Raw genomic sequence first — 21,256 nt, 5'->3', positions numbered from 1 at the left:
CCTAAAAACGATAAACCCATCACTAATGTCCCCTAACTATTGAAAATCTTAGATAGGGTGGCTTACTTACAGCTGCAGAAATGTATTGAACAACAAAGACTCCTCAATCCAAATCAGCCCGGTTTTCGTGCTCAGCATGGTACCTAGACTGCTTTATTGTACCTTACATCAAACATCCCTGAAATTAATGAAAGGAAACATACTACACTGCTGTTGTTATTAGATCTTTCATCAGCTTTTGATATTATCAACCATAAGCTTCTACACACTAGACTGCTGTCTCAAACTGTTCCGATAAATCAGCAAAATGGATCAACTCTTTTTGGGTCCTAGAATCTCCAGAGTGGTCGTTGAGAGAGCTCAAGCCAAACCAATCTCTAACTCATGCCGTGTTCCGCAAGGTTCATGCTTGTCTCCCCTCCTTTTTCATTATTTACATTAAACCTTTTGTGGATCTCCTGGTCGATCTGGGTGTTCAATTCGCAGATTATGCTCATGACACCCAAATCCTCTTTGAACTCTCTGGTAACTATCAGGAGGACGTGGAGGCGGTGAATCACATCTATTCTGAAATCCAAGTATGGATGGCTTTTAATTCCTTAGCCCTTAATGACTCCAAAACAGAGCTGCTTATCATGACCTCTAGTCCCAGATTAAAAAAACTCCCTAAACAGTATGAATCATTTAAGAAGGCTGGTAATGTTATTCCTGTAAGTAAATCAGTGGAAACCTTAGGTCTGATGCTTCTCTCAATGAAAAAACAGGTTTCCCAAAACCGCTCTTCTTGTGGATACGTAATGAAATTATTACATCAGATTAGACCATTTCTCACTCTTCCGAACAGATCTCTTCTGGCATCCTCATTAATTAATTTCCGACTGGATTATTGTAACAGCCATCACAAAGGAATGTGAAACGGTTACACACTATTCAGAATGGAGTTGTCAGGGCGGTGTTTGGCTTGGCCAGACGGGACCAGTGAGGCAGAGAATTAGGCACAAGATTCATTCGCTCACCTATAAATGTCAGAATGTGACCGGACCACACTACCTCACTAAAAGATTGGGGAGAAAAAAATCATGGAGAGTGTTGCGTTCTTCTGATACTCTCCAGCTTATTCAGCCTAGAACTCGCATAGAAAATGTTGGTGAGTGCAGCTCTGAATGTAATGGTCCTGTTGAATGGAATGCTTTTCCCATGAATATTAAAACATCCCAATCTTTAAGAAACATGTGAAGACATTTCTCTTCAATCTGCCTGAATAGTTTCCCCCCTTACTTTTTCTGATTTATTCTGATCTGTCCTATCTTTACTCTTTCTTTGAGCGCTCTGAGGCCTATAGGCGTGTAGTGCCTTATAAGAAATTAAATAAATAAAACAAATACATAAATAATGTAGTAATTATTAATGTAAAAAACCTCATGTGTGAACAAAACGTAAGTATGTATATTTTCCATATCAAGTTCTACAACTAACTACGTTGTCTTTTCTTTGCAGACAAATAAACCCACATATCATCCCTCATGTACATGGCCAACAACCGTCCCAAATATCACACCTGTAGCCATAGCCAGAGGACAGACTGAGTCTACAGATCCTTACAAGGTGCCATGCGGACTTCCTATGTCAATTCCACCTATCATGCCACATGCCATTTCCATTGGTCAGATTGACTCTTCATACCCCTATAACAGACCAGATTGTTCAGACCAGGCCCACTAAAATCAGTCTAACATTGGAAACCCTCATGGTGAAGGCCAGTGACCATATTGTTTAGGCCATGCCAATTGTCAACGTCAATCCTATATTTCATCCTATCAGCCCTCACGGCCATAGCCAGTGGCCACATTGATTAATTAATTAATTAATTACATTTATAAAGCGCTCACACAGCCCGCAGGCATCGAGGCGCTGTTACAGGAATAGTTTTTTTGTCATAGTTACGTATTTATAACGCGCTTAAACACCCAGAGGTTTCTAAGCGCGGACCCGGGGATCGAACCTGTGTTGCTTCATGTCGTCTTGCTTCCAAGACACGCACGCTGCCGCTGAGCTATCCTCCCGGGACCCTTCAGACCCTTACAACAGCCAGGCCCAATCACACATATCATCCCTCATTGGCCATTGGCCAGATAGTTTGGGGCATGGCTACCATACCAACAATCCAGCACCTTTATGACACAACTAAAACTCACACAACCCATCAATCCCACATATACTCCTTCATAGTCATGGCCAGTTTCCAGATTGTTTGGGCATGGCCAAACTTAATCTGACTACTAACATAACCACACTTCAGCACTTCTGTGACAAAGAATTAGATCACACAGCCCATCATTCCCAAATATCATCCCTCATGAGGCCATGCCGCAAACTATCTGGCCACTGGCCATGGCCACAGGCCAACTTCATCTGACTTCTACCATACCCACACTCCATCTCCCCATAATAAAACTGCAACCCACACTCACATGTCCCAATCTATAACATAAAACTCAGTCCAAGTTATATACAATGAATTTACATTAAGTAAATCATGATAAGTATGTCACACACTGGCACCATAGTGTCTCGGGAGGATGGCTCAGGGCAACGTCTTCGTCTTGGAAGCAAGACAACCTGGAGCAACACAGGTTCGATCCCTGGTTCCACGCTTAGAAGCCTCTGGGTATTACGTGCATTATAAATAAACCATTAGAATTACAATTAAAATAGTTAAAGCGAAGGTGTCCACAGACAGCTAAATAGTTTGTGAACATTGCAAAAACCATAATGGTGTTTTATTTGCCCCAAAATACATATATTCACATATATTCTGCATCTTCCTTCCCACACCCAACCTTCCCAAAGACTCTTTCCCAAATGACACAAGGTCAAATGTTTTTTTGTAACCTTTTTCATGGATCGCAAACCCAACATGGAGGCCATTTGAAAATATGTTGAAGCACCTCACTTTCCTTGCCTGACCAAGCGCCTTCCTCGCCTGGTGTTCGTGGCTCTCACAGAGATTCCTGATTGGACGCGAGTCAGTGGACCAAACTGAGATATCACTAATTATCTTGTACCTATTCCTTGAACAATTTCAAAATAACTAGAGGAAGGATTGCAAGTGCATTTAGAAAAACACACTGTTGGGACCAGGCCACCGCTCCTAGTGCAAGTTTGGTGCAGACCCATCCAGCGGTTCGGGCTGTAGTTCCAAGCAAAACTTTTTCTATTTCAAGTCTTTTGAGATTTCTGAAATGTTTGGCCCCCTCTGCAACTTTGCCCCCCCATTGACAGTACTGCACCAAACTTTCCAAAATCATTTGGAGTCAGGTCTGTATTTTTGTTTGCAAACCTTTGTGCAGATTCGTCAAACGGCGCCAAATTTATAAGTAAACCAAAAACTGCACTCTCTATGGGAAACCCAATTTAGCCATAACTACAAGCTTGCTACAACCTACCCTGTAATTTATATAGTTTAGTCAAGAGGGGGGACAGTTGTAGGGGGATCCCAACATTTTCAAAATCCATATGGACTTGAATTGGAAAACATTTTTGCTTGTATCTTCAGTCCAAACCGCTGGACAGGTTTAGTTATTTAAATTTGTAAAATGCCAAACTGCCCTCGGGCATCGTGGCGCTGTTAAGAAGGCTTACTTAGTTACAAAAGTGCATTCTGAAGCATACATACATACATGTTGCTTCAATAAGTGCATACCAGTAGTTACATAGACAGGTGGGCAAGTATATGGTGCCAGCCACATCTTACACAGCGCCAGCTGCATAAAGTTGCAAGGTCGACATCCGTAGGCAAGAGCATGGTGCCAGCCACATGTTGCATGGCGGCAGCTACATAAAGTTGCAAGGTCTACATCCGTAGGCAAGAGCATGGTGCCAGCCACATGTTGCATGGCGGCAGCTACATAAAGTTGCAAGGTCTACGTCCGTAGGCAAGAGCATGGTGCCAGCCACATGTTGCATGGCGGCAGCTACATAAAGTTGCAAGGTCTACGTCCGTAGGCAAGAGCATGGTGCCAGCCACATGTTGCATTGCGGCAGCTACATAAAGTTGCAAGGTCTACATCCGTAGGCAAGAGCATGGTGCCAGCCACATGTTGCACGGTGGCAGATACATAAAGTTGCAAGGTCTACATCCGTAGGCAAGAGCATGGTGCCAGCCACATGTTGCACGGCGGCAGCTACATAAAGTTGCAAGGTCTACATCCGTAGGCAAGAGCATGGTGCCAGCCACATGTTGCACGGCGGCAGCTACATAAAGTTGCAAGGTCTACATCCGTAGGCAAGAGCATGGTGCCAGCCACATCTTACACGGCGGCAGCTACATAAAGTTGCAAGGTCTACATCCGTAGGCAAGAGCATGGTGCCAGCCACATGTTGCACGGCGGCAGCTACATAAAGTTGCAAGGTCGACATCCGTAGGCAAGAGCATGGTGCCAGCCACATGTTGCACGGCGGCAGCTACATAAAGTTGCAAGGTCTACATCCGTAGGCAAGAGCATGGTGCCAGCCACATGTTGCACGGCGGCAGCTACATAAAGTTGCAAGGTCGACATCCGTAGGCAAGAGCATGGTGCCAGCCACATGTTGCACGGCGGCAGCTACATAAAGTTGCAAGGTCTACATCCGTAGGCAAGAGCATGGTGCCAGCCACATGTTGCACGGCGGCAGCTACATAAAGTTGCAAGGTCAACATCCGTAGGCAAGAGCATGGTGCCAGCCACATGTTGCACGGCGGCAGCTACATAAAGTTGCAAGGTCTACATCCGTAGGCAAGAGCATGGTGCCAGCCACATGTTGCATGGCGGCAGCTACATAAAGTTGCAAGGTCGACATCCGTAGGCAAGAGCATGGTGCCAGCCACATGTTGCATGGCGGCAGCTACATAAAGTTGCAAGGTCTACATCCGTAGGCAAGAGCATGGTGCCAGCCACATGTTGCATGGCGGCAGATACATAAAGTTGCAAGGTCTACATCCGTAGGCAAGAGCATGGTGCCAGCCACATGTTGCATGGCGGCAGATACATAAAGTTGCAAGGTCTACATCCGTAGGCAAGAGCATGGTGCCAGCCACATGTTGCATGGCGGCAGCTACATAAAGTTGCAAGGTCGACATCCGTAGGCAAGAGCATGGTGCCAGCCACATGTTGCATGGCGGCAGCTACATAAAGTTGCAAGGTCGACATCCGTAGGCAAGAGCATGGTGCCAGCCACATGTTGCATGGCGGCAGCTACATAAAGTTGCAAGGTCGACATCCGTAGGCAAGAGCATGGTGCCAGCCACATGTTGCATGGCGGCAGCTACATAAAGTTGCAAGGTCGACATCCGTAGGCAAGAGCATGGTGCCAGCCACATGTTGCATGGCGGCAGCTACATAAAGTTGCAAGGTCGACATCCGTAGGCAAGAGCATGGTGCCAGCCACATGTTGCATGGCGGCAGCTACATAAAGTTGCAAGGTCGACATCCGTAGGCAAGAGCATGGTGCCAGCCACATGTTGCATGGCGGCAGCTACATAAAGTTGCAAGGTCTACATCCGTAACATCCGTAGGCAAGAGCATGGTGCCAGCCACATGTTGCATGGCAGCAGCTACATAAAGTTGCAAGGTCATACGTTAGTATGCAGGTGGCAGCATCACACGTATGCATTGTCAAAGTCAATGGGTAAATGCCTTGTGCCTGGCAGAGGGTACCGGTGAGGCAAGCTACACATAGGTGTATTGTTGGGGTCAAAATAGAGTGGCATGGGGCCAGTCCCGTATTGGACGGTGGCAAGTGCATGTTGGTCCATAAGATTCCTTCAATGGGTAATGATGTGGAGAAAATCTCAAGTATGGCGGGCAACAACCGACTCTTACAGGGGTGGGGAGGGAGGGGTTGGCCGGGGGACTCACGCGGGGTGGAGGAGTGGAAACAAGCAGGGTGTAGTGGGGGTGTGGGGACATCCAGGGTGCAGCGGCGGGAGGGGGGTGTGGAGACGAACAGGGTGCAGTGGGGGGTGGGGAGTGTGTGGAGACAAACAGGGTGCAGCGGGGAGTCGAGGGTGTGGAGATGAACAGGGTCCAGCGGGGGTGGGGGGGTGTGTGGATAACGAACAGCATGCAGCGGGGGGTGGGTGTGTGTGTGTGGAGATGAACAGGGTGCAACGGGGGTGGGGGGGTGGAGACAAACAGGGTGCAGTGGGGGGTTTTGGGGGTGTGGAGACGAACAGGGTGCAGCAGGCGGTAGGAGGGGTGTGGAGATGAACAGGGTGCAGCAGGGGGTAGGGGGGTGTGGAGACGAACAGGGTGCAGCAGGGGGTGTGTGGAGACAAACAGGGTTCAGCGGGGGGTGGGGACCTACCGGTGAGTGCGTACCGTGGTGGTAGACAGGGCCTTAGGCTCGGGCCTTTGGTGGGAGGGCCGGCCAAGCCTGCCGGCTTTCCCATAGGCTGCATTCACTAGATGCACAGCCAATCAGGGCAAGCAGCAGGAGCCGAGGCCAAAGCTCAGAGGAGCACATTTTGCAGGCGGCCATGATGGAAAGGCCATGGAACACAAGCAGTTACATTTAAAAGACAGCTGAGTCCGTTGGTGCACAGAAAAATACATTATTGTGATAGGCAGCAGAGCGATGCAGCACAAAGTAAGAGTGGAAATCCAGAATGCAAATAGTTTCAGGCTGGCGCACGAGCGCAAAAATGTATTTGAGGCAGCATCCCACCTCCAGGTCTGCACCAAACATGCGCGAGGATCAGCTGCCTGGTCCCGAAAGGGCGTTTTTTGCAAATGTAGTGTTAATCTGTCCAGCTGATTTTTTTTTTATTCCCTAAAAGTTGGAAAATAAATCTGTGATACCTTAGTTCACTCCATGGACTAACTTTGCAGAAATGGTGACCGCAGATGCCTCTGAACCAATCAGGGAGCAGCGTAACATTTGAGGACATTGGGTAATAGCTCTATTTGGCCAATTGAGACATTTGAGGTGTTACAAAACTCTTAAAAACGGATTCAATGGTAGATTCATGAACAGAGCCCATGATCAGCAAATATTGCAGTACAAATATTTAAAAAACACAACATTGCACTTCTCTGCAAGTGAAACAACCTCTGGGGAGGTGAGGGGTTTTAGAGATGGGGTGGAATGAGTGTAGAAAAGTGCAAAAGCCTATGTTTTTTCTTTTCCAATGTCTGCAAACATCTCAGCTGTCAGAGGATGTCACTGTGATGCTTGCAAACATGACAGAAGTTTAAGGACATTCAAGCATATGTATATTATTACCGTGCGGTCGGTAGCAAACCTGTAGTTATGGTTAAGTTGGCTTTCCCATTGGAAGAACTCTTTTTAGGTAGCTCATAATTTTGGAGCCGTTCGATAAGTCTGTACGAAACTTTGCAAACATAATACTGAGCTGACTGAATTAATTTTGCAAGTTTAGTGCTATGTAATCAAGCCAGAGCAGAGTTATAAAGGGAGGTCCCAAACCTTTCACAATCTATATAGACTTAAATCAGAAAAGAATTTGCTCATGGTTACAGCCTGCACTGCTGGACACATTTGCACCAAACCTTTGCAAGGCGCAGAAGTTTGGTCCTAAAAGTGTGCTTTTGCAAATTTGCTGTTCATCCAGTTTAGTTTCTTTACAAGTGCTAAAATGTATGTACAAAAAATAGTCAGATAACTTTGCTGCCAGTGTCCGACGGTCCCTTTATGGTAAAGTGGGAACTGTAAAAGGCTACTGGCTCGGTCCAGTGGCTTTTGTGGGGCCGGGGGCATGACTGAACCTCATGTGCCATGCATTTCAGCCATAACTTGCAAATTAGGTGTTTATCCTGTATTTTTTTTTTAAGTGTCAAAATTTCTCTTAAAAAAATAGTGATATAACTTTGGTGACAGTGGCCCATGGTCCCATTATGATACCAGGCTACAGGTCAGGTCCAGTGGCTGTTGCGGGTGGTTTGTTGGGGCCGGGGGCATGACTGAACCTCATGCCCCAGGCATTTCAGCCATAACTTTGATCCACTGCATGTCTTGCTCAAAGGGACGCGCTTCGATGTATGCTGCAAAATAGATGTTAAAGTAACTGTACAGTTGTTTCATATATTTTAAAGAGGAGAACATAGATACAGTGCTGGAACAAAATGTAACATCTTCAGTTACAAAAAGCATGAAATTCAAAGAAAAATATTTGATAAAGGTGCTTTATGGTTAAGTTGGCCTGACCAATTTCTACTGTAGGTTAGTTGGTGGAGCTTGCAAAATAGCTGAAGTCCATGCCCCAGGGATTGTGTCCACTGGCCATGGCTGGCCCCCAATGCCATCGTGGGGTATAGTGGACATTGGACCAGGCTGCACACCGTGGACGGTGGCCCCCGATGCCATTGTGGGGTATAGTGGACACTGGATCAGGCTGCACACCATGGACGGTGGCCCCCGATGCCATCGTGGGGTATAGTGGACACTGGACCAGGCTGCACACCGTGGACGGTGGCCCCCGATGCCATCGTGGGGTATAGTGGACACTGGACCAGGCTGCACACCGTGGACGGTGGCCCCCGATGCCATCGTGGGGTATAGTGGACACTGGACCAGGCTGCACACCGTGGACGGTGGCCCCCGATGACATTGTGGGGTATAGTGGACACGGGTATAGTGGACACTGGACCAGGCTGCAGGCTAAGTCCAGTCGATATTGAGGGTGGTTTGGTTGGGCTAGGGTCATGTTTAAGCCTCATTCCCTAGACAATTCAACCTCGACTTGCATCTCCAACATGTGCTGCTCAAAGTGACACACATCATTATGCACAGCGAACAATATGTTTGTTAAAGGAGCATTATCGTTTTTTCATATATGGTCAAAGTGGAATGATTAATAACTTACATACTATGGAGGAACCTCATGAATTAACTTGATTTATAAAAACCATTGAAATCCATTGAACACCCTTTGTTAAAGGGACATTATGGTTCAGTTGCGCCAATACAAGCATTTGAAATTTAATGAAAAGACTTTGTTAAAGGCATGCTATGATTAAGTTGCTCTATTAAGAAACTTTGCAATCCAGAGAAGAAAACATTGTTAAAAGGGACGTTATGGGTGAGCTGCTCCAATAAAAACATTTGAAATGCAGCAAAAACACTTTATTAAAGGACCTTATGGTTAAGTTCAGAGAAAGAAATTGAGCTAGCCATTTCTGAGATATTCAAGTTTTAAAATTGATCTCTATATTATGTGTGCACAGAATTAAGGTGCATTGCTTATAAGAACTACACACATACATGTAGGAGATGTACCTTTCATTCATGTACACTACTATATATACGAAAGCCAACATGAAAGTCAGTATTGTCTTTGATGTCAGTAGTTATTACTGGGCCTGCGCTAAAGGACCTGTAGTTATTATTAAGTTGCTCAACCATTAGAAGAGCAGTTTTTGGGCAGCTTATAACTTTGGCGCTGTTAGATGAATCCTTCCCAAACTTTTCAAAAAATGTATCTGGCCTCCTCCAAATGATTTTGCAAAGTTTGGCGTGGTTTTGTCAAGAGGGACAAAATAATAAGGGGGTTCCAAACGTTTTAAATATTCATAAACATACCTTGAAAAATAAGTATGCTCACGCCTACAGCTCAAACCGCTGCACAGATTTGCACTAAACTTGAGCGAGGAGCGGCAGCTTGGTCCCATAAGCGTTCTTTTGCTAATTTGGTGTAAATCCACACAGTACATATTTTTAAAATGGCCAAAAAGTAGGGAAAATAATTGTGATGTCTGTGTCTGGTCCACGGACTCACTTCCTGATTTGGTGTCCGCGGATGCCTCTGGCCCAATCAGGACACTGTGTAACGTTTTCAGAAATTGTATGCGCCTGCTGATTGGTCAATTAAAAATGTGAGGTGCCTAAAAACATTTGAAACAGATGCCATGTTGGTTTAGCGCACTGCACCCATAGACTGCAGGTATCATGGTAAAAACATATTTAAAAACAATATATTACTCTTTTGAAACTAATGAAACAATATTTGGGGAGGTGAGGGGTTTTGAGGATGGGCTGTGTCCAGTAAAAGGCATAAATTGGGTGTTTTTGTTCTCTGACGTCTGCAGCATCTCAGATGACTGGGACATTGCTGGGATATTTGAACGTGACAAAAGTTCAAGGACATCCATGCATATTTTGGCATCATAGGGTTTGTGAAATGCATTTTTCGGGGGGCTTATAACTTTGGCGCCAGTATCATTTAAGGGCCATCATCAAATGAATTTAAAACGTTTTGTTCCGTTTCGCCAAGAGGGGGCAAAATTAGAGAGGGTCTCAAAGTGTTTGAACGGCTTATACATTTGATGTCGTTTAACTAATCTGCATACAAGTTTGCAAAAAGACTCCAGACCCAACTTTGAATGTTTTTGCAAAGTTAGATGGCATTTTGTCAAAGGGGCAAAATTAGGGAGGTCTCCACATTATTAGATGGTTTATAATGTTGGTGTCGTTTGATGAAATTACACAAAAGTTTTCAAAACGATTATAGAGCCAACCTTGAATGTTTGTGCAAGGTTTGAATGGATTGTGTCAAGTGGCGGCTAAGTTATAGCACTATTTTCTTTACCTACATGTTGACACTTTTCACAAAAAAAAATGCAAGGATTTGCAGTGAATGTGTGCGAGGAGTATTGGCAAGTACTTGAATGCATTATTTCGCAAATGTGTCTGTGGTTTCTTTTTGAAAAATGTCATAATGTAAGCAAAAAAATTGTGCTATACCTTTGGCGACTGAGTTATAGCCTGTGGCCATGGCCAATGGCCAGACTGTCTGGCCATGACCAGACAATCTGGCCACCGGCCATGGCCACCAGGGAAGAGCAATGGGGTTAAAATGGGCATGGCCACCAGGGACCGGCTTTGTGGTAACGTTTTTGAAAATTGGGATAGGTTTGAATGAGAAAATCTGCTTGCGGCTGCAGCCTGAAGTGCTGGACGTGACTGCAGCAAACCTGCGTGAATACTATCAGCAAGGACCTGAAAGCATGCTTTCGCAAATCTGTCCTGTGTTTTATTTTTATAATCAACAAGAACGAAGGGCACATCAACTTCTGGGCACTGAAATAAAGTCTCCCCGGGAGAATTTATTCTAAAATGGAATCTCCCCCTGTGAAATAGAGTATATGAGGGCATGCCCCATAGATTGTGGAGACTGGCAATAGCTGCAAGCCATGAACACTGACATTGGTCATATTATGAGGGTGTAGTGGACACTGAACTAGGATGCAGAGTAGGTGCAGTGGCTAATAGGGGTGGGTTGGTGGGGCTGGAGTCATGGTCGAGCCTCATGCCCTAGGCGATTCAACCAAGACTTGCATCCCCAGCATGCACTGCTGATAACAACACACATCAGTATTCACTGCAAAAAATGTGTTTGTTAAAGGAGGTTTATAGTTCTTTCATATATGTTAAAAGAGAAATTATTAATAACTTATATACAGTGATGTAACATCATGAAACATTTTCACTAATAAAAAGCTATGAAATGCACTGACAAAACTTTGTTAAATGGACAGGGAAACTAAAGTAATGAAGAAAGAAACATCACTAGAACATCTCAATAAAACAAATGTTTATCATCATGTACACAAATGAATTGTGTGTTTGATGCCTGCTTATTGCCCCATTTTTGTGCACCATGAGCTGAGAGCAAAACCTAAAGAAAGTACTTTGAGAACATACAAGATGGTTAACATCTAGATACATAACACATTTTCAACTTTCATTTTCTGACTGTCAGTGAACAAAAATGCCTGATGTAGACACGTCAGTGAACAAAAACAAGTGGCCCGGATATGTGATGTGGTCAGCGATGTCATCAATGACATTTGTGATGTCATCTTTCATGTTCTGGGTGTTTGTCTTAGCAGTGCACGGTGGTGGCGCGAGTTATGGTTGCTTAGCTTACCATAACTGGCGAATTTCTGGGGTATTTCAGTTTTACTTGTAACCATAACGTCCCTTTAACAATGTTTTTTCTTTGAATTTCATAGGTTTTTATGAGTGCAACTTAACCATAACGTCCCTTTAACATATGTTCAAAACAAAAAATATCAGAGTAAAGAAAACAAGGTCAAAATTATCAGGTAAATAACGCCACCCTAAATAGAGTTATTCGTATATTTTATGGCATAAAGCTGCAAAAACACAGGCCGCCAGTAGGTGGCAGTACAAGCCTTATTTCAATGCAGTCGGGTGTTACCAGCTGTAAAGCATTACTTAGTGCCAATCATATGGCCGAAACCGACCTTTTCATTTCCTGTTTTTTTTTTCCTTTTTCTTCCCTCTTATCTAAAATAAAAGAAACAATAATGTCTCTGTAATCCTTAACCCATGATGAGAATAAAACAGACGGGAAGGATGAATCGTCTCACAATCCGTAATGTAGGCAAGTTCTGCAGTCCTTGAAATAAACAAGCCAATACCTGAGGCAGAGCTGCTTTCCCTCGAGATTATCCGAGCGGATCATATCCGAGCGGATCAAAAGCGAAACATTTGATGCTGATTATAGCAATCATGACAGGCATCAGTGATGAGTGGGAGTTAACGACCAGCATCAGACACAGACATATTTGCTGGTAGGATGTGGCTAGGTAAGTGCAGTTAAATAAGCACACAAGTGTGTTCCCCACAATTAAGGATGAATTTGTCCTCGAGAATCAACGAGAGCGATGGGCACATCAATTTCTGGCCACTGGTGTCACGAAATAAACCCTCCCCCCTGAAATATAGTCTCCCTGGTAGAATGTATTCTGAAATTGAATCTCCCCCTGTGAAATAGACCGTATTCTGAAATAAAATCTCCGGGGAGATTTTGGGACATAGCATTTACCTTAGAACGATCACAGGGTGGGGAGCTGCACAAGCTTTTCAAAAGGGAATCTCCACTCCGTCAAAAAAGACCAGCAGCAGAACTTCGCTCGTGTGTCGAGGATCTTGCCAGGAGACTGGTGGGTTTTATAGAGAGCACCAACGCCTGTAAGGCTGTCCTTTCTTTCCCATTAGAGAGCAATGTTCTCTAAAGAGTGATGAGCATTCATCTCATAGTATTTCTGGTCCGCCCTGTCGGGTGTGTGGCTGCCAGGCAGAGCTCAGAGGCCAGATGTTGGACAGCGCTTGCTGGTTGCCCCAGCTGTTTCCTCCCATGACAGGCAGCACGTCCTGCTGAAATGTGTGTAGACACGAGCAAAAAGCACACGTTCATGTTGGCAAACACAAACGGCATAAAGAGAACAATGCTAGAAATAACACATGGACCCCCGACTGCCGTTATGTTAGAATAAAAAGAGCAGCTGTGAGGAGAGCCTGGGTGAAGTGGCCATCTTGCGGGCTGTCAGCCAAGCGGCCATCTTGCAGATTGTCAGCAAAGCGGCAATCTTGCGGGCCGTCAGCCAAGCGGCAATCTTGCGGGCTGTCGGCCAAGTGGCCATCTTACGGGCTGTCAGCCAAGCGGCCATCTTGCAGACTTTCAGCCAAGCGGCCATCTTGCGGGCTGTCAGCCAAGCGGCCATCTTGCAGGCTGTCAGCCAAGCGGCCATCTTGCAGGATGTCAGCCAAGCGGCAATCTTGCGGGCTGTTGGCCAAGTGGCCATCTTGCGGGCTGTCAGCCAAGCGGCCATCTTGCAGACTGTCAGCCAAGTGGCCATCTTGCGGGCTATCAGCCAGGCAGCCATCTTGCAGACTGTCAGCCAAGCGGCCATCTTGTGGGCTGTCAGCCAAGCAGCCATCTTGCAGGATGTCAGCCAAGCGGCCATCTTGCAGGCTGCAAGCCAAGCGGCCATCTTGCAGGATGTCAGCCAAGTGGCCATCTTGCAGCCTGTCAGCCAAGCGGCCATCTTGCGGGCTGTCGGCCAAGCGGCCATCTGCAGACTGTCAGCCAAGCGGCCATCTTACGGGCTGTCAGCCAAGCGGCCATCTTGCGGGCTGTCGGCCATGTCCCCCATAAAATATACATTTTAAATTACCTCACACAAAAATAATGAGAATTCATTTCCAGGCTCTCTGAAAGTTGCAACTTATGGAAAAAGTGCTAGAGAGTTTGTGAAAATGTGCTTTTCATTAAGATCCTTAAATCAGTCTGTACAAAAGATAACCTGTGTATCTTGGAATTTGTGTTGTCTCATGTAGTATTAATCTCCAAAGTAACTCTATGAAGGACTAGAGCTATCGTAAGCAAAATGATGACCATTGATGAACATAGAGAAAGGACTTTGCAAAGGAAATCGTCATCAGTTTGATATGTCTGAAACAGCTTTCACATCTCCATTTGCCTCACACACACTTACCTCCGAGGAGCCTCCATGCCACAATATGCCACTCACATTGACAGTTACTTTGTTGCCTTCCGGTGCCTTGGGATCTATTTTCCCCACCTTTATAAGGTGGAATTCCCCATCCTGTGAAATCTGAATATTCAAGATGTCGAAAGTGGCGGGAGCATCGCCGTTTGCATCAAAAGATATTTCATGACCGCTGCGAGTCGTAAAGTGCACATTTCTCAGGTTATGAAGAATCTATGGAGGAGGACAAGACAGATGTTTGAGCACTTCCCCATCTCCTCCATAAACTATTTCAATCCCCTTTTCATTCTCCTAGAGTTAAATGCATTCACATTAGGTTCATTCAGTTTGTGCATTAATGGTTTCTCAACTCTTTTCTTAATTACAAAGGGGTTCAAATGTTTTGGCCGATATACATTTTCTTGCCATATGATAAGGGCATTGATTATTTCCAAAATGGGTTGTGATGGCACATATAGGAATGTAACTGGCACCTTCCATGAATTTGCAGAACCTCCCATGGATGGACCTGCCCAAACCCAGCAACAAGAGCATCCCAAGGAACAAGAAAAGCACATCAGGGGAAGATCTCCTGTCAAGTGAATTTCCACTTCACAAACACCTTGGGCAAAACAACAAGAAATATAAGAAAATGCAGAAAAACATCCCTTTCCTAAAGGTCTCTTCCCCTCCTGAAGAAAATGCACCACCTTAATTACCCCGGCGGGTGATGTTCATTCATATCTAAATAACTATCAGTAATGTTAATATAGGAAGTCTGGGGAGCCAATATGTTTTCATATTTTGGACTATACAAAAGGAAATTAATATATACACATGCAGTAACATCAAAGCTCCATAAGCACATGCACATCTATAAGGTGTTACAGCACAGAATTTAGCAAGTTCAAACCATTCTGAAAGGGTGGAATATTTGTAACTCAGGGAGGGATAATGCTCTTCCTATAGTTAAAGAACGAACTAAAGGGGGAGTTTTGAGGAACATTTCATTTATCCAAATAGTATTTCACACTTACAAGGGAAAAATAAGGGAAAAAAGTCAAAAAAACAAGACTTAGAAAGTTACACCTGCACCTCCGTTCAGCAAAGGTAAACGTTCTGGTGAGAGCTGGCACATATTTAGAAGTGCTTCCCGGGGAGTCACCGAGGAATCGTGCATTGCTTTTGGAGGCAGACAGAGTGGACCAGAACATGTCTGCAGATGTGGGTGCTCTCCGCAGAGGCTTGTCCAAGCACAATGAAGAACACGAGGGCGCGTGAAGGAGAGTTCTGTTTGCTTAACAAGAGAACACGCCACAGTCGCCTGAGCATCTAGAAAGAAGTAGTAGCTCAGGCAACATTTAGATTGTGGTGTTAGGAGGGAGCAGGGAAGTAAGCCTCCTTCACACAATCAGGTCACGTGAGGGAACATGATACAATAGGCATATGTTTTCTGTCCTTCAATTACATGCATATGCTTTGTGAAATGTAATCATGCAGTAGTCTTTGTTTGTGAAAGCCTAATCAGGGTAGGTCAGCTTATGTGTTGTTAGATTTGTATAGGTATAAGGGACATTGTGGCACAAACCATGTCTGGAAAATATGGCAATGCTGTTTTTGTGTATAGATACTGGGTCACATTAGTATATTTTGAGCTCAGTTTTCATCCTTACGAGGGTGACTGGTCTCCTGGCCGTTGTGATTAAACATGTGCTTTCTGAGATCTCCTGTCCGTCTCTCATTGCAGTGTTGAGTCTGACTGAACATTTGGTGACCCCAACATTATCCCAGTCCTCTTTGGCCCCACCAGACTTCTTCTCTGTCCTTGGTGAACTATGAGCGGCACCCTCTCGTACTAGAAAGGTGCTTCTTTGTGCATGGGCAAAGCAGACACCTTGTTTGGCTAAGCGGGTGACTATCTCTGATGGGGAGGTCAACTCGGTGGCTCCGGGAGACGCTGTATGAGGAAAGGGGGAGCTACTGACTCAGGCTTTAGAGTCTATTCGTTTTGTAAGTAAGTGACATGAGATATCAGAATGTTATTTTCATTTGATGAAATGTTATAAGACTGTAAATTGTGTTGTGATATTTGGTAGAGCCCTGATTCTGCGGTAAGGGAGGAAAGGAGAGAATTGAACCCTAAACCCGAGATGAAGGGGATATCAGAAGCGTCTACACTATTGGATGATTATATTATTATACTTAGTTACAATGGATGTACCTGTGGAATCTGCGTGTAAAACATTTTGTACAGATAGAGAAAAAAGAACAAAATATAAGAAAGAATGGGATAAAGTGTACAAAGATATATTAATAAACCCATGGAGCTAGGAAGGAACATTCAATGCAAATAGTTCAAATGATATGACAATATTCCTTAAAACTTCATATAAGGAAAACAAGTTGGAAAAGAGATCAGGTATTTTGGGTCTTTGGAAATGTATTGACATAACAGATCTTTCTAGAGAGGAGGGGTCCACATCAGAAGGCAAGGATAATCCAAGTTTCAAACAGATACAAAGCCCCACTGCACCACCCACCTATAACCATTTGGGAATTACTTTTGCAGTTCTACAACCTGCCTTGGGATACTCCCAAGTTAGAACCCCTCAGTCCTCCACATCCCAATATCACAGAGACTCATATTCCATCCGTACCAAATGCTGGAGAATTTCTGGGAGAAAAAGGCTACCGGATAAACCCTACCCATTCCTGGACATTTCTGTGACAAGACAGCTCCTATTGCAATACCCGATGCATCGGGTTTGACCAAAAATGGCTGCGAGGGGTCCGGTTGTTGCAGCAATCGAGCAGTCATAAAAGCCAATTTGAGTTTCTCAAAGTCTGCTTGTGAAGCCGGGGTCCAGTGAAAAGGCGATTTAGTGCTAGTAAGACAAGACAAAGGGGAGGCTATAGAAGAAAAGGAGTGTACAAAACTTCTATAGAAGTTAGCTGACCCAAGAAAAGATTGCAATTATTTGATGGAAGTCGGAAAAGGCCAGTCTAAAAGAGCCCTAACATTTGAGTAGTTTATTTTTACACCTTTGTCTGTTAGGATGTATAGATTGTTGCCTCTTAATCTGTATAATACTGAACAAACATGTTCAATATGCTGGTCATAAGACTGGGAATAAATCCGGGTATCATCCAAATATATAACAATGTATTGATCCAACATGTCTCAGAAAACATTGGTCATAAAGAACTGAAATGTTGCTGGAGCATTACATAGCCCGAAGGGCATTATATTCAAACAATCCATAGCGTGTTTTAAATGCTGTTTCCCCCTCATCTCCAACCTGTATGAGGACCAGTTTATAGAAGATTACAGAGGCTCCCAACTAATCCAGCAAGACAGAGATAAGTGGCAGTGGGTATTGTTTTTTTTATGGTGATTGCGTTGAGAGCCCTATAGTCAATACAGGCTCTCAGATCACCACCCTTCTTTGGTACAAAAACAGTGGTGAGGAAGCAGGTGATTTTGATGTATTCCTTAAGAACTTCATCTTCTTTAAGAGTAAGGGAGTACATGCAACCAGTAGGAATTTTGGAACCTGGTATCAGGTCGATGGGGCAATCATATGGTCAATGAGGTGGTAGTTGTTCAGCCTTTTTCTTGTCAAACACATCAGTGTATTCTTGATAAACATCTGGGATCCTGGTTTCAGGATTCTTGATAACTGCCACCACTGAAGATACTGATTTAAGGATGGAAACACAAGGAGATCATGGAATAGGCGTATCCAAAGAAAAACAGTGAGAATCACAAAATTCAGAAGGGAAGGCCACCTCATGTTTCACCCAATCGATCTCGGGGTTGTGAGCCTGTAACCAATGTAAACCCAATATGACACCATATTGAGTTGTTATTAAATCAAAAGCAATATTCTCATGATGCCCTGAGTCTGTTAACATCTGGATACAATCAGTTTGTTCAGTCACTAAGCCAGAAATGAGAGTAGTACCATCGACTGAATTAACAACATCAGGTTTACTCTTAGGCAGAATAGGATACCTGCTTGTTCAGCAAACCGTAAATCCATGTAATTGCCGGTGGCACCCGAGTCAATAGCAGCACGGGTATGCAAAGGTATTTCATGGCCAGAGGGACTCCTTCTACGACCGAGTGTTGTACTTTCCCGACTTCCTAACTGGTTTTATAGGACAGTCACGTAATAAATGGTCGGCAGAACCACACTACATACAGTGGTTAGCCTTGCAATGGTGTTCACTCTCAGCACTGGAAAATGGACCTTGTACCTCCCCTATTTGAATAGGTTCGGCATCAGTGTGGTTAACAACCATGTTCTCAGGTTTTACTACTGTCGGAATGGTTGTTCTTCATTCCACTGTCCGTTTAGCCTTCTTGCGTCGATCTGTAAAACCAGATCCAGCAATTCAGGAAATCCTCTGGGTACCAAAGGGATGGTAGCAAGTGTATCCTTAAGACTGTCAGACAAGTCTTTGGAAAATACAGCGGCCTTCATGTCTTCTGGCCATCTGGTTTCCACTGCTAATTGGTCGAATTAAGACAAGGCTAAGACTAAGAAACTCAGAATCAGTGGCTTGTGTCTTAAATCTCGTATCAAAGATGCGGTTCATGGCTGTGATCAAGACGTCACAATCATATAGCATATAAATATTTGTTTCCAACAATGGATTAGCCGAAGTAGCCGCCATACCTCCAAGATATGAAAGTACAAATGCTGCCTTAGTAGTGGAGTCCGGAAACAATGCAGGGTGACAGAGGAAATGTAACTTGCATTGATTTATGAAGGTCCTGTAGGCCTTAGGATCGCCATTGAACCTTTTAGGCGGGCCAATGGGAAGTGGATAGACATTAAGACTGGTACGGGCGTTTGGCAGGAAGACCCGGATGCTGAGGTACCAGACTGAGCACCATCCTGGATACGTCCCGGAAAACATCCATCCTATGACGAAGAGCGTCTCGAGCAGTGATCATATCATCATGCAACTCTACCACTAGCTGAGTGACGGCGGCTAGGGCATCTGTGGCATCAATGTAAGGCTTCTAATTCTTTTGAAACCACAAACCACAGGTTATTATTCGTATACTCACGAGGTATATTTGGTGACTGGTGTATTAGTCCCTTCTGAATTATATCCCATACAGGCGTGGACTCCTGAAACAGGGTGACCTTTTTCCTCAAGCACCTCCCTAGCTATTCTAAACCACAGGCAGGACAGTGATTAGAGAAAAAGAGCAATTATACCACCTAGGTATGCTCCAAGCTGTAAAGTGAGAGAGGATGGGATTAGTACTAGAATTGGAACTCTTTTACTTAGGCTGAAAAAAGTACCAGAACAAATCTGAATGTTTGGACTCTTAAACCTTTATGCTATTCCTAGGTGGTGATGCTCTGTCTTCTCCCCCTTATCACAGTGGGTAACGGTATCCGCAAAACAGGTAAAGAATAACCATGAACACTCCAATAACATGAGATGTATCCAGCTAGTGGCGAGGTGGATGAAATAATATAGGGGAAAGGTTATTAGAAACCTACCCTGGGCAGCAAAAGGGTGCTCTCATGATTCTTTAGCAGGCACCAGAATACTGCAAGGTGTTTCTTTCTGGGGCGTGCTTTGTTTCGATTGCTGCGGTGTACCGGCAAATCCAAAAAAATAGAAAACAAAAAGAAAACATAAGGGTTCAAAAATTACCAAAGTCAAGAAGAATCCAAATGCAGTCCGGGAAACAGTCCAAGTTCAGATCAAGGAGCAGGGAGCAGTAGCAATCCATGGAACAAACTGAGTCAGTTTGCCACATAACAGATAAGCAGATAGTGTAAAAACAGATTCCAGGAAACAGATCCAAACATCAATGGAAAACAAAGTCAAAGTAGTTTGCAGAACAAGAAATTAGCAGTCCGAACGCTGTGGCATCAACTTCAATTAGAAGTGCTGACAACTGGAAGGAATCCTTTTTTATAGAAGGCCTGCAAATCCTTCAGCATTGTGGTGGCACCTCACATCGGGTAAACATGGCAGCAAGCAATCCTACCTGATGTGTGCGTTTAGCTGTAGAGGCAGCTAGCATATGCTGGCAGCATTGCCGTAGGCGCCATGGCAACCGTCACCTGTACAGTAACGACAAGGGGAACCAAAGCTGCTTGCAACATATACTTTCCCTTGCGCTGTGAACCGTGACACAGAGTGACTCATTTTGTTAGAATTTTTTGGGTGATGAGATTCGATTCCAGTGGAAACAGAAATTGTCTTCGGCAGTTTCAAGGGAATTGCAAGATTTCAATTTAGCTTGTCATACGGAGAAGGATCCCTTTTCACACATCAAATGACTTAGGGAGATAGTGGATGAAATGAAAGGACTAGAGAAAGCTCGATTCAGTTTTGGAACTGAAACTAATACTTCTGAATATGTCCAACAGCCTGTAATCAACACAGTATGTAAAGAATCTTGTGTGTCGGATAAAGAATTACAGTTAATTACACGTACCGCCCTTATATGGGCCACCACTTTGACCCCTCTTTCAGTCCTTTGCAGTACCTTTTGTGAGTATGTTCCCCAGATGCAGATGCATGATATGAAAGTAATGTTGGATGCAACTATACAACAAAATGAGTAAGGCGAGTTAGAGAAATCTGCAGATTTGCAACACTTGAAACTTATGATAGATAATGCATCCATAATGAGTATCCCAAAGCAACTCATTCACTTGACGGCACTTTTAAAATTATGAAAACTGTCAGCTCCCTATGCGAGAAGTGCTATCTGTTTATATATCGCAGCAGGCTACACTTGATGCCCAAGGAAGTCCTCTCCTTTATAATCAAGGGAAGCCAATTATGCAGCCTGCTAAATATAATACCCAATTTGTTCACATACCCTTTTCTAGGCAAGAATTAAATGCATTACAAAAGACCATGCCTGATATTAGGGAAAACCCTGCAGGGTTTTATAAAGCATTATAAGACATTTT

The 21,256-nt window shown here is 44.3% G+C and overlaps 1 protein-coding gene across 1 annotated transcript in view; it reads right to left on the bottom strand.

The window, feature by feature from the left end:
* The window catches only part of LOC138528230 (extracellular calcium-sensing receptor-like), a 119,250-nt gene that overhangs the window by 63,470 nt on the left and 34,524 nt on the right, over positions 1-21,256 (bottom strand). The window contains exon 4 of the mRNA XM_069639687.1: positions 14,304-14,531. Within this exon, the coding sequence (XP_069495788.1) occupies positions 14,304-14,531 (228 nt within the window). The remainder of the gene's footprint in view (positions 1-14,303; positions 14,532-21,256) is intronic.

The sequence above is a fragment of the Ambystoma mexicanum genome, chromosome 7q, assembly GCF_040938575.1.
Source record: "Ambystoma mexicanum isolate Mex_15411 chromosome 7q, UKY_AmexF1_1, whole genome shotgun sequence".
Classification (NCBI taxonomy): Eukaryota; Metazoa; Chordata; class Amphibia; order Caudata; family Ambystomatidae; genus Ambystoma; species Ambystoma mexicanum.
This window is presented reverse-complemented; position numbering and strand designations above follow the sequence as displayed.